We start from the raw sequence: 12474 nt of genomic DNA on the forward strand, positions 1-12474 counted from the left end.
ACAAACACAAAACATATGGCTCTAAATTTCGTCAACAAGTGTATACAAAAGTATACTCATAAGCCGGTTAATTTTTCCTTTTTTGCTATTTTCTCTCTTATCGTTTGATGATTTATTATGTTTTACAGTGAATTATATGTCAAAAGCAAATAATGAACAATTGGTATTATTAAAATTTAATGTTGTGGCCTAATGAAAGTTATATTTCCGTTTTAATATATTTCATTTAACGAACTTTATATTTTTAAAAAAAAAGTCGAATCCAGAACGATGAAGTCTATTTTTTCCGCGAGAAAATTCTTTCTTTTTTGCTGAATACAAAAATATCGTGTTCACAAATTTCAATTAATTGGAATTAAAATGGTTAGTTAAAGTATTTTAATCTTAAATTTATCATAAAAGTATTCACAAATATCAATACTATTGAGTGCATATAAATTTGACTTTATTTTATGGCGATTTTTGTGATAAAATACTTAAAATATATTTCCTATACAAATCATTGAGGTTACACAAAATTTCTCAAATAATTTTTATTGTAATTATTTTTTCAGGTAAACGTTCCAAAACAGCGCAGAACATACTGCAAAAAATGCAACGCTCATCGCGTTCATAAAGTGTCCCAGTACAAGAAATCCAAGGAAAGGAAAGCTTCACAAGGTCGTCGTCGTTACGATCGTAAACAACAAGGTTTTGGTGGTCAAACTAAGCCCATCTTCAGAAAGAAGGTACTTTAACTAAACTTTTGATTAAATACATGTACACATGAAGCAAGATTTATTGCAAAACATGTCTTTGATCGATAATGTTTAATTTTATTTGTTGTAGCAATCTTATAAATCTAGAGCTAACTAAAATACTTCAATTCATTTCAGGCTAAAACTACCAAGAAAATTGTCTTACGTATGGAATGTACCGAATGCAAATATCGTAAACAGTCTCCATTGAAGCGTTGCAAACATTTTGAATTGGGAGGTGACAAGAAGAGAAAGGGACAAATGATTCAGTTCTAAATTACTCGCCCCTAATATCTAATTCCATCTTGCTTTTCACTTACATGTTAATAAAAGTGAATCTTTGAATAATATTCAAAAAAGCGTGTATAAACAGTGTTTTTCATTTTCTCGTGTTAATACGATTTTCAGGAACTAAGTTGTAACTAGATGACTTTTGTAAAAATTAGAAGAAAGAAAACACAGAAATGTGGACATAAGTTCAATTGAAATAAAATTTCATTAGGTTCTTCTAAATAATATCAAGTCTTTTCCATAAGAAATGTAATGATTATACAGCTTTAAATGATTATCACAACGAATTTTAATTAAAATATGTGAATGATTTCTTATGCATGATAAACCAGAGCTAACATTCGACTCAAAATTTATAAAAAGACGAGCCGACTTTTACATACAAAATCCGAGTCGACTTCGAGCTCTGTGGGGAGATCTAAATTTTTGCATGCTGTTCTTCATAATTTGAATTGAGATTTTATTTTCAAAACTTTTTTTTTAATTTTTATAATCTTAGTAAACTGCGATTAAAGTTTTGTCAGTATTATTGTTTTCAGATAATTTTCAGGTATTTTGGTAGAATTCAGTTAGGTTATTGAGGACAGAGTAATTATAAAAGTCTTACTAAGCGGTTTGGACAAAGTGCTTAATATAAAGCGCCTTTGTCACTACGAATGTTGTTCAAACTTATTCAGCGGCCGTTATTTTTTTTAAATTCAAAGTTTCAAAACAACAGTTTACATCGTCATTTAGTGATTTACTAAAACAACTTAATTTAATTTAATCTACGATTTATAAGATGGAAACAAGGAAGCGTTTGTATAAAGCGACCAATTTAGGTCTTACAATGACCGAAAGAGTCAAAAGAGACAAAAACAGACAAGTTGAAATGCGAAATGATCGATTTGCTGCAAACAGAAAAATTGATGTCGAGTAAGTTACAAAATTTTATTAATTTCATAACTTTATGTATTCATCACCATAGATATTATAAATCTCTGATCTCAATTATTCAAAGGAGCTAAAAGATTGATCCTATCTTTAAAATCCTATTCATTCCTTGTGTAATTGCTAACTGATTTTCTTTTTTTTTTATAGTGTTGACAATTCTGTAACCACACCAATTAAACCAGCACCGTTAAAGATATCACAAATTAAAGATAAGTCAAGTAAATTAAAAGCATACATTGAGCAGAAAAGAACTACTAAATTAAAGGAAAAGGTTGAACAACGTAGCCCATTTATTCCATATGTGCCAGTTGGAAGATGGGTCGAGCGAAAGGAACCACTGAAAAAACCAAAGGCATTTACTATTTCCACTCCAATCAAAAATGCTTTGATGAGTGATGGCAAAATTTTTAAGAAATCAACAATCAAACAAATTGCAACAACAGCTAGAAAGGAGAATGCTACAGTAGTAAAGAAATCAAAGAAGGACGAACCAGCTAAATCACGAAAGAAGATTCTTACAGAATTCAACAATGCTCCAAGGAACGAAGAAAAAATTCCTGTTAAACCAGCTCAAAGTCTTGATGACACTTTCGAAATTATTCCTGATCAGCAGGAGAATATTTTAGATGAATCTGTAATAGAGATCTTATCTCCTCAAAAATTGCCTTCACCTTTCCATGAAAATGTACCATCTGATAAAGATGCTGAGCTTACCGAGAAAAGTGTTGAAGATGAAAAACAAATCGCAATTACTGTAACTCCCGTCAAAAGATCTAATCCTATTGTTGAGGAAAAGAACGAGATGCCAGTTCAAAGCAATAAAGAATTAAATCTGGTGGATGAGAAGAAAAAGGAAGCCAAAAAGCAAACTGCAAAAATTATCGTTCCTGTCAAGCGTTCAACTCGCGAAAAGAAACCTGCTAAAAGTGTGGAATCAAAGCAAGTCAGTAAAATTAAGAAAAAAATTGTCAAAAGTGAATCAGCACAGGAGAAAATTCCAAAGAGTCCTGTTCCAACGGTTGAGACATCAGAAGTCGTCACCAAACCAGTCAGTAAAAAGGTTCAATCAAATACGTACAAATTCTACAAATCATCTCTAGACAATCAAGTGGCCTACATTTCTATTCAGTTGAAAGCTTTCACAAGTAATTTGGATAGTTTTATTGATAAATTGTCTGAGGATATGCAAAGTAATATTCATCAGACAATTCAACAAGGAAATTTATTGATTTCTGAAAAAATGAAAGGTTTTGGTGATCTCCTTGAAAAGTTCGAGAGTTCGCCTGAGCCTAAAAATATCACAGAAGACGATATTGATAATTATTGGATGATGCTGTTTGACCAAGTTGAGCATTTTAAAACGAATTTACAATCTATTCAGGAAGCTAAATTAATGGCGACCACAGGAGAGAACAAAAGACGAACCAGAAAGACAATCCTTGACACACCGACTCGACGATCACGTAGAATTGCGGAGACAGGTGATACTCCAAGGTAGGTATTCAAATTAATGATTTTTTTTTTTAAAATCAAATATTTATTAATACATATATTATTTACAGACATAATACGGCTACTTGCTTTGGATGCACTCCTTTGTCAGCATCAAAGGTCAACACTCCCAAGTCAGCAAAAGCCAGACGTACAGCATTTAAAAAGAGCATAGCATTTGAGGAAATTTCTAAAAATTAAATGCAGCATAGTTAATTTTTCGTAACTTTATAATGCATTAAGTTTTAGATTATTTTTTGAGGGTCTCAATACAATATTTTTTTACGTTTATATTTTTATAGATTAAGATACTTTTATGTTCACTAGTTTGAAATAAAGAATTTGAATATCTCTGCTGGAAATTTATTAAGATTTGAGGTTTTTAAATTTACAAGTCCTGATTATTCTGACAATTTAAGTTTTTATTATATTATCTTCAATATTCATAAGTTCAGTAATCGTTAATTATTTCATAAAACTGTTATTAGTAGGGAAAAATAGAAGTGATTAATAAGTTTTAGCAATTCACAATGTTACTTCGACAATCTTTTCCTTTTCTTCTTTATTTTCTGCGCTAGGTTGATCGTCTTTGATTTCGACCTTTTCAACCTTAACAGTTTTTTCTTCCTTTATTGAAGCCTTACTTTCAGTTGTTGATAATTTGCTGTCACTTGTTGATGACTTAACTTCAATAACTTCTTTTGGCTTTTCTTTCTTACTATCAGATTTATCCAATTTTTCAGACTTGCGATTTTCACGATCACGAGATCTTTCGTTCCTTGCAATAACTGGAGCAATGCGCTCATTAATTGTTTGAATAGTTGAAAAGCATTCATTATACTTCCGCTATAGGAGGAGAATAGGAATTAATAATATGATTTGGACAATTTAATCATAATTATACTTACAGTAACACTATTCAAGTTAGATTCAGTATCCTGTAGTTTACGAGAGACTGATTTTAAATCAGCACTTAGATCTTTAATACGTTTTTCATTCTTATGATTGGAGCTCTTCAAATCTGAATTGTTCTTCTTCAAGTCAACAAGTTGTTTTTCACTTTCTTCATAAGCAGTTTCAATTCTCTTCATTTGATACATTATTTGTCTCAAATTAACTGTTGTTCCTTCAAAGGTCACAATTTCATTCGATTGAGTGACAATTTCGGTGTTTTGTGATGTTTGTGGTCTATTTCCTTGAACCATCATTAAAAGCTGTTCTTCAGTGAGACTTTCAAATGGATTTGATGCTGGTGCATCAGCTGGACGATCAGTTAATTTTCGATAATACAGAGAATCTCGAGTAATGAACTTTTCAGTCAATTTTCTGATTTGAGACCGAGCTAAATTAATACCGAGGCAGTAAAATAAGTCTTCAATATCTTTCTCAAAGATATATCCGCATTGAGTTTGATCGAAATAATTAAATGAGAGAAGTAAGTCGGGAAATGCAGTAACTTGCTTTACAATACGATCTTTTTCACCGCCACGTCTGCGACTATGATCACTTTGATCATCAGACTCTTCGTGACGTTTATCTGTTCCACTTCGCTTAGATTTGTCCTTCTTGTCTTTGTCTTTTTCCTTCGACTCTTCTTGATGTTCGGAAGCGTCATTAGATTTCTCATTTTCTGCATCATCGCTCTTTTTTTCCTCATCCTTAACATCTTTTGGTTTATTATTAATGCTCAAAACATTAAATGATTTATAAATATTAAATCCAAAATCTCTCATGAGCATTTCATTGAAAGCTTCAGCAAATAATCCAATTTCAAATGAATGTTCCTTAGTATCATCCTTTCGATAATCCAATAGTAATGATAGAGAAACGACTGTGCAATCAAACTTTCCATTCCTGGCAGTTTTAGATGGATGAACAACAATATGTGGTGAATCAGGTAGAACATAGCGTTTTTGCCACATTGCTATTTCCTTTTCGTCCATCTTTTTCGGTTCCGCTTTTTTCTTACTACTTACTTTCTCTTCCTGTTCGTCGCATTTAGTAGAGTCATACTCGTCAATTACAGTAACTTCAGACATGTCCATTTCGGCAATATTCATGTCCATGTCCTGATCTTTTTGTTCTTCATTTTTTTCGGCATTTTCTTCATTTTCCTCGACTTGCATCTCATCAGCTTTGTCAGCATTTTCATCATTGTTTTCATTAGTTTCCATTGCGTCTGGATTAAGTGCTTGTTGTAAACGTTCAACAAGTTCGTTCTTTAAACCTATAAAGAAAGTCGTCAGAAGGTTTATTTTTGATTATACTATAAAAAAAGAAATTTTCATTACCTTTTGTTGATAAGCTACGAGCTGCAAGTTCAGCACGCAGTTCAGTAACTTTCATTGTTGTTGGATCCAATTCAGTTCCATCGGCTTTAATCTCATCTTTCAATTCACTGGCATCAGCATCCTGTAAAATATAAATATCTTTAGTGTTAAATGTCTTGATTCGTAACAACGATATGAAAAATCTAATGGAAATTTCTTGTGTATTTTTCGATTGTCTAACATTTTTTTAAAAAATTAAAAGATATGAAATTTTCCAGTTCAAGTTTTGAAATGTAATAAGAAGGAAGCAAAATTTTATGTTAATCATAATTGAACGCATTCACTCCGCTTTGACACATTCACAATCGCACTCATATTTGATTTTTGATTAATTAATAAGTTTGGATTTTTCATCATCTTCTGAATTTTTTTCTTAGTCCTAGCAATATCCAAACAATAAAATGTTAATTAAGATAGATGTTTGCTTGTTTTGGATCCTATTTTTTTCATTGTTCCTGATCTCTTTGATACAGAAATGAAAAATTAATGTGATATTAGAAAATATGATCCAAACAACAAAAGAAAAAAACCATAGACAACTTATGATTTTTGTCAATCGATGTGATTTATGAGAAGCAAGATTTACAATTGAAAGATCTTTTCCGTCCGAAGCGTCTTCTGTTTTCGAATCATTCTCCTTGTCATCCATCGCAGTCACTGTTGAATTTTCGTCAATATTCGCTGAAATTTCTGATGATGTAGCCACAGTTTCATTATTCTCCTCCGCAGCAACATTATCGACCTTGTCGACTATCTCCTCTTCCTCTTCTATTATTGGATCGTTGTCAGCTGTTAAAAGTTTTTCTAATGCTTGCTTATATTGTTGCTGAACGCCATCCCACTCACTTCGATTAGGCATACAAGAGTGAACATCAGGCAAAAATATAACAACAGTTTCGATTCGTGCTGGCTTAATCGTGCTGCCACTATCGCCCTCTTTTTTAATTTGTTCTGTACGACGATATTTTAATTCTACAAATCGATACCTATTGATGAACAAATGAAGGATGGTGGACAAATTTAGTTGCTTTCAATAAAAAAATAATAAATGGTATTTTTTGAGATCGTTTGTATAACAAACGTCAAAAGTAAAAAAAATAAAATACTATAAAAATAGCAATATTAGGACATCAAACCATATTTTTTTTATATCATTAATATTTTAAAAAATCCAGCATTCACTTTCTCTTTTAATAATTTTTCAGTTTAAAAATATTTCATTTCAGGTTCAACGGTTTAAAAAATAAAAAGAAAATAACCAAAATCAATAAATAAGGACAATACTTACTTAGTGCACGAAAATAGATTTAATTTAATAATAATTATATGTAACAAAAACAGTTAAGACACACCTGAGACTTTCTTGGATAAATCTCGTGAGATATCAAATTAAATCTATCAGAATTTAGTATCACACAGAACATGCAAAATAAATTCTAACTTTTTAATAAACCCTCTTTAGAAAAGGAAATTATTACATCGAGTTCTTCTTTTTCTTGGCTTTAATACTCTCGTTTTATGTTCTTAAATAATCGTATTGATTCACTTACCATTGAGTGCATTTTGATAAATCAATTCCAGTTAATCCCTTGCAAGTTCGGATTGCCGTTCGAATCAAAACGCTTGGATCACTCTCTGGATTTTCACCTAAATTTAAAAAAATAAACATATTATTATCTTTCTAAAAACCGGGAAGACGAATTTAAAGCTTACCATCAAGTTTTTTGCTCCAAGGCCCACCGATTGCCATAGTTTCGTTTTTACCACGAACACCGACGAGGAAATTAATTAAGCGACTTGGATGAACGAAATCTCTGTCAGCATCATCGTGCTTGTCGCTGTCTTCAGCGCGAACAATGCACTTCTTGTAAATGTCATAAATTGCTGGCACTAAATGAAAAACATAAGTAAAACAAAGCATTGTTAGTAAACAAAAAATAGACTTACTTGATAAGAGCATGACTTTTGCCGACCATGTATAATCAGCATCACTTGGATCGAGAACACATTCAGCGATACTTTCATCGATTGGAGTAACGTCCCTCATGATGTGAAAACTGCATGGCTTCTGGATCGAAAATGGTTTATGCATTGGAAAGACATTCATCCACTTATTCTCATGGGAAGTAAAGTCAGATGGAATATAAAGATTTGGATAGCGACGTTTGACTTCAAAAACATCCAGATTCGAAAGAGAAAGACAAATTTTCGGAATTTGAACCATGTAACGAGGAATATTATGAGGTCGTCTTCGTTTTGGTGATGGTCGTCTTATTGGACTTTTTGTTCTGTCACGAATCTCCATACTTTCACGCTGACGAGGACGTTCACGCTCTTCTCGGCGTCGTTTACGATCATTTTCTTCCTGCGCAATAGAATTCTGTTTAAAATTTCAATAAATATAGATATATAATTTTTAAAATGCATATTTCTTACATCATTATCGCGATTATCTCTGGAGCGTGCACGTCTTTCATTTCGACGTTCTCTTTCCGGAGAATAGCGACGATTTCTATAAGAATCATTGGATGTTTCATGTTGACTGTAAGATTTTGTGTCAACAGAATTACTCGATGATGATGTATTTGCTCGAGGCAACACTTGAACGCGAGTTGCATTCCACTTAAATGGCATATTTTGATTATATGCAGCCTCAACAAGCACTCGATCGCCCAGCTATTACCACATACAGGGAAATAATGGAATTATATAAGATATTCATGTTGGTATCATAGAAAAATTAAACAAACCTTTGGAGAAAGACCTTTAACGCAGACATTCTTATGAAAAAGAACTTCATCGTCTATAAATCCTATGTCATTCTGTATTTTCGAAACAATTCCGGTTCCTGAAAATACTTTTAAGTTAGCATTGTATTTTGACTGGTTTGATGAAGTCGGTTGTTGAGATGTCTGATTATTTTGCTGAGAAATCGTCGGCTGCGGTTGTTGCTGTTGAAATGCCATCGTATTGACTCTTGCATTCGCTGCTGGATATTGTTGAATAGGCAAGTGAATTTGGTTATGATGAAATTGTTGTTGCTGAAAAGCTGTATTAAATCCAAGCTGTTGAAGCTGCTGCAAGCTCATTTGTTGTTGAAAATTTGTAATTGGCACATTTTTATGCCAAGGAGGATTCTTTTGATAGCTCATGTTTGGCTTTAAATCTTTTAATTTCCTTTAAAATGAAAAATCAATGAAGAAATGAAAATCTTGAAGAAAAATCCCTTGCTGCAAGTGAAGTTTTTCTTACAAAATGAAAGGAATTATCGACTTGAAAAGTGCATTCACACCGCTTATCTAGCTTTACACTAGTTACCTTAATTTGTAAGAGTACTTTCAATGCGTTTTTGTTTACACTATGAATTTTACCTTGACATCAGAATAATTAATTAAATTGATCAATTTAGAATGGTGAACAATTAAAACACTTTTTCAATAATATTAAAACGCGTTTTTTGAAGTGATAAATGGAAAACAATTTTTAAAAATATTTCGGCCGTTAAATTTCATTTTATTTGCTTAATTGTGATAGAAAAAGGAAATTCTTCTTCCTTTTAACTGCATTTGTTTTTTGAGGTAAATTAAACGAAGGCGGTTCCTTTACAACTTCTCCGAACTTCACATGATCTTGAACTGTATTTTCTTCTTGCATTAATTTTCTTTTTTGTTTAGCATTCAATTGGTATTTTACCAAAGGAAATTCAGGAATGTCTTCTTCCTTCTTACTTGTGGTCACTTCGTCATCTTTGCTTTCTTTTTCTTTGCTAACTTTAGCTTTCTTTTGGTTTGCCTTAATTAGTGGATCTTTCTTTATTTTGATTTCCCCAGTTACTTCATCGCGAATAATTTGGACATTAAACTTTTTGGCATATTCTGCTTCCTGTTTTTTCTTATGAAGAAGATGCTCTACTCGTCTTAAATGCTGCTTATTTGATTCATTCCTCAATTTCTTTCCAATGCCCTCACTTTTCACGAAATCATCATGAACTGTTATCCTTTCTAAATTAAATAAATTATTAAACTGATTTTTATTTTTTTTTAATATTTAACGTACTTTTGTTGTTTTTATTGTTCTTGCCAATTTTACTTGCTGCATTCTTTATTTCTATAAACTTTTTGAATCGCTTAGACATCTCTTGATCCTCTTTTGGTGGATTGTTTATTTTTTTGAGCTGAACAAGTCTGCAAATTTTAAACATTAGTTAACTTTACTGGAGAAAGATGATTGACCTACTTTTGTTCACGTTCCTCTCGCTGTTTTTCTGGATCTTTAACTCCATGATGTTTACATTTCTTGGCCTTTACCATGATTTTCTTTTAATTAATTTTTTTTGTTCAACTAAATTGTCTCGTGTTTATGTTTACACAGGGGGCTCTTCAATTGCAAAATTACAATTTCATGCCTCAAACGGTCATTTAAAATTCAAAATTTTTTTACTTTGATTCTTCCATGCCCCTTTTTCTTCCTTTTCGTTCGAAGTTTTCCAGACGTGAACGCTTTTTATTAAAATAATTAAAAATCATGGGTTTCGCTCGTGTTTGGTACGCTCATCCAAGAAATTATGGACCAGGATCACGCCATTGGTATGTACAGCATGAAATTCTTATGAAAATTGGACAAAAAAGTGGTTTATTTATCTTAAATATATTCTAACCTTTCAATCACAAGAATATTTTATTAATATCTGAATTTTATATTTAAAATTCTAGCCGTGCCTGCTCTAATGGACATGGTATCATCCGCAAATATGGATTAAATATTTGCCGTCAGTGCTTTAGAGAGTACGCTAAAGATATTGGTTTCAAGAAGGTAAAACTTAATTTGATCATAAAAATGTCAACATTACAATTTTAACAAATTTTATTTGTATAATTTCAGCTCGATTAAATTTCAAGATACTTTATTTAATCTTACATTCATGATTAAATGTACGCAATCAATCTCAGTACATATGAATAAACAAATTCATTAAAAACCAAAAGAATTATATTGTGGTTTATTGTGTTTTAAGTTTGACTTTTCAGATTGTGAACTCAGAAATCGTGCAAATAGTTTTTGGATGACAACCAGTTGATTTGTACAGCTCCAAATATATTTTGGATGCATTGCTTATCCCGAATCTGTGTGATTATCCTTGCGAAATTATTTTAAATATATTAAGTTATTTAAAATGAAAGACCGAGATACAAAATAATGCAGCATTTCACTAAGATCAGATATTAGTAATAACATCAACGAAATTAATTACTATTTTTATTTCTAAGTTTATCGTTTTATGATATTTCAGCATTTGAAGGAGACTATTTGAATATAACACAGTTCAGTAAGTTCAAATACTAGCAGTTAAGCGCATTTTTGAAACTTGTTTCCTAATAAATCACTTTGTTCGGCTGACGTAAAAGCTTTTTAACTAGACATCGTAGAGAGCTCTAGTTGGTTTTAATAACTCAGTTTTATCGAGTTATATCGGCAACGAGCATTAAAAAGTTTTAAATAAACGCCAAAATTTTATTATTAACCATTTTTGATAAGGGTAAACAAAAAATCAAATTATTCATTGTTTTACGTTGTTTTTCAATGTTTTCATAGTGCTTCCTAAACAGAGTTTTAATTTGTCGTAACCGTTAAAATGTTTAAATTATAAAAATCCGTTAAATGATGAAATTCATAAATTTGTAATATCTTGTAACTTGAAATTTACTGGATCATGTTTTTCGGACGATGAAGTGTCTTGAACCTAGTTAGATCTTGTTTTTCGGTCGTAAAAGGGACTCGTATGCTACATCTTGTTTCTTCATACAAATGGATCAATTACTGTTCGCTCCGACAAAAATTCGGTTAATTTACTCGATCAATATCTCAAAGACTTTTGTAATTTTTTAGTTTCTTTACAACTTGCCAGACAAAAATATCCAAAATTCCAAATTTTTTATTGATCATTTGAGCTTTCTAGTGTACGTCAAAATATATGGTTTAAAAATTCGTTTTTGTGTAACATAATAAGTGAACGATCCCACTGGTTTAAAGCAGAGTTGATACCTTTGAATTTAAAAAAAAGTTAAGGCTCGAAAACTGCCAAATTAATGCTTGTACATATATCAAATGATTTGAGTTAAAAATTAACTAACATTATGTAGGTCTACATTTCATATTCTGGTAATATCAATTTAGAAAAATAATTCTTAGGTAAGCTAAAGTATTTCCTTAAAACACAAACACAAATGAATTATTGAAAAAAATTTTCAAATTTATAGTTAAATCTAGGATTAAAAGCTATGATTTTGATAATTTTTCACGGAAAATACAAAAACAGGTTTCCAATCTGAACAATTTATTACAATCACATGTGAATATAATGATTTCAGCTTCTTATTAGATTTTTCGGGATCTTTCGAATAAATAATCTTCCTCTTAATACTCAGAGTAACTTTATCTATCAAGCTTGAATGTTTTTAAAAATGAGGTGCATTTTCCTTCAGACACAATGTGCCTAAAAAGGTCCAATTTGACCTAGGAAAAGGAATCTCATGATTTTAGGTTTCATGCATCACTTATGTAACGTTACTATTTCTCAAATTTTCTCTATACTTTCAGTTTCTCTCAATTTTATTATTAGAAAAGATTTTAGTTTAACGTTCCCCCGTGCTTTTATGGAAATTTATATATTAACAGCGATTAACAGAAAATTT

The 12474-nt window shown here is 31.2% G+C and overlaps 4 protein-coding genes across 5 annotated transcripts; 2 read left to right on the forward strand and 2 right to left on the reverse strand.

Moving 5' to 3' along the window:
• The first annotated feature begins 136 nt into the window (after positions 1 to 136).
• Positions 137 to 1013, forward strand: RpL36A (ribosomal protein L36A). The gene is made up of 3 exons (XM_070647235.1): positions 137 to 163; positions 555 to 728; positions 876 to 1013. The coding sequence occupies exons 1-3, from the start codon at positions 137 to 139 to the stop codon at positions 1011 to 1013; spliced, it is 339 nt and encodes a 112-aa protein (XP_070503336.1).
• Positions 1014 to 1743: 730 nt separating this feature from the next.
• LOC139095835 (nucleolar protein dao-5-like) lies at positions 1744 to 3822 on the forward strand. Its single transcript, XM_070647351.1, has 3 exons — positions 1744 to 1943; positions 2109 to 3455; positions 3524 to 3822. Exons 1-3 carry the CDS (start codon positions 1810 to 1812, stop codon positions 3651 to 3653), a joined length of 1611 nt encoding a protein of 536 aa, XP_070503452.1. The 5' UTR covers positions 1744 to 1809; the 3' UTR covers positions 3654 to 3822.
• Positions 3823 to 3853: 31 nt separating this feature from the next.
• LOC139095834 (cell division cycle and apoptosis regulator protein 1-like) lies at positions 3854 to 9023 on the reverse strand. 2 transcript variants are annotated; one of them, XM_070647350.1, is made up of 9 exons: positions 8533 to 9023; positions 8219 to 8458; positions 7730 to 8147; positions 7496 to 7672; positions 7333 to 7429; positions 6369 to 6768; positions 5744 to 5864; positions 4361 to 5679; positions 3854 to 4298 (listed from the first exon to the last, which is right to left on the reverse strand). In XM_070647350.1, the coding sequence occupies exons 1-9, from the start codon at positions 8932 to 8934 to the stop codon at positions 3978 to 3980; spliced, it is 3495 nt and encodes a 1164-aa protein (XP_070503451.1). In that variant the 5' UTR covers positions 8935 to 9023; the 3' UTR covers positions 3854 to 3977. The 2 variants fall into 2 exon arrangements, with proteins under 2 accessions (XP_070503451.1, XP_070503450.1); XM_070647349.1 differs by having other exon boundaries at positions 7730 to 8162.
• Positions 9024 to 9274: 251 nt separating this feature from the next.
• LOC139096023 (DNA ligase 1) lies at positions 9275 to 10180 on the reverse strand. The gene is made up of 3 exons (XM_070647630.1): positions 10019 to 10180; positions 9839 to 9966; positions 9275 to 9783 (listed from the first exon to the last, which is right to left on the reverse strand). The coding sequence occupies exons 1-3, from the start codon at positions 10090 to 10092 to the stop codon at positions 9296 to 9298; spliced, it is 690 nt and encodes a 229-aa protein (XP_070503731.1). The 5' UTR covers positions 10093 to 10180; the 3' UTR covers positions 9275 to 9295.
• Positions 10181 to 12474: the final 2294 nt, after the last annotated feature.

This window comes from Chironomus tepperi, unplaced genomic scaffold (assembly GCF_022539635.2).
Source record: "Chironomus tepperi strain 1889 unplaced genomic scaffold, CSIRO-AGI_Ctep_v1 contig_376, whole genome shotgun sequence".
In the NCBI taxonomy this organism is placed as follows: domain Eukaryota; kingdom Metazoa; phylum Arthropoda; class Insecta; order Diptera; family Chironomidae; genus Chironomus; species Chironomus tepperi.

Excerpts from the sequence above, each read along its gene's own strand:
- LOC139095835 (XM_070647351.1), top strand. The coding sequence starts at position 1,810 with ATGGAAACAAGGAAGCGTTTGTATAAAGCGACCAATTTAGGTCTTACA. Across the intron at positions 1,944-2,108 it reads AACAGAAAAATTGATGTCGA|TGTTGACAATTCTGTAACCA; the intron begins GTAAGTTACAAA and ends TTTTTTTTATAG. Across the intron at positions 3,456-3,523 it reads GAGACAGGTGATACTCCAAG|ACATAATACGGCTACTTGCT; the intron begins GTAGGTATTCAA and ends TATTATTTACAG.
- RpL36A (XM_070647235.1), top strand. The coding sequence starts at position 137 with ATGTCAAAAGCAAATAATGAACAATTG. Across the intron at positions 164-554 it reads AAGCAAATAATGAACAATTG|GTAAACGTTCCAAAACAGCG; the intron begins GTATTATTAAAA and ends TTATTTTTTCAG. Across the intron at positions 729-875 it reads AGCCCATCTTCAGAAAGAAG|GCTAAAACTACCAAGAAAAT; the intron begins GTACTTTAACTA and ends AATTCATTTCAG.
- LOC139095834 (XM_070647349.1), bottom strand. The coding sequence starts at position 8,934 with ATGAGCTATCAAAAGAATCCTCCTTGGCATAAAAATGTGCCAATTACA. Across the intron at positions 7,430-7,495 it reads TTGGAGCAAAAAACTTGATG|GTGAAAATCCAGAGAGTGAT; the intron begins GTAAGCTTTAAA and ends TTTTAAATTTAG. Across the intron at positions 5,680-5,743 it reads TCGTAGCTTATCAACAAAAG|GTTTAAAGAACGAACTTGTT; the intron begins GTAATGAAAATT and ends CTTTCTTTATAG.
- LOC139096023 (XM_070647630.1), bottom strand. The coding sequence starts at position 10,092 with ATGGTAAAGGCCAAGAAATGTAAACATCATGGAGTTAAAGATCCAGAA. Across the intron at positions 9,967-10,018 it reads CGAGAGGAACGTGAACAAAA|ACTTGTTCAGCTCAAAAAAA; the intron begins GTAGGTCAATCA and ends TAAAATTTGCAG. Across the intron at positions 9,784-9,838 it reads GAACAATAAAAACAACAAAA|AAAGGATAACAGTTCATGAT; the intron begins GTACGTTAAATA and ends TATTTAATTTAG.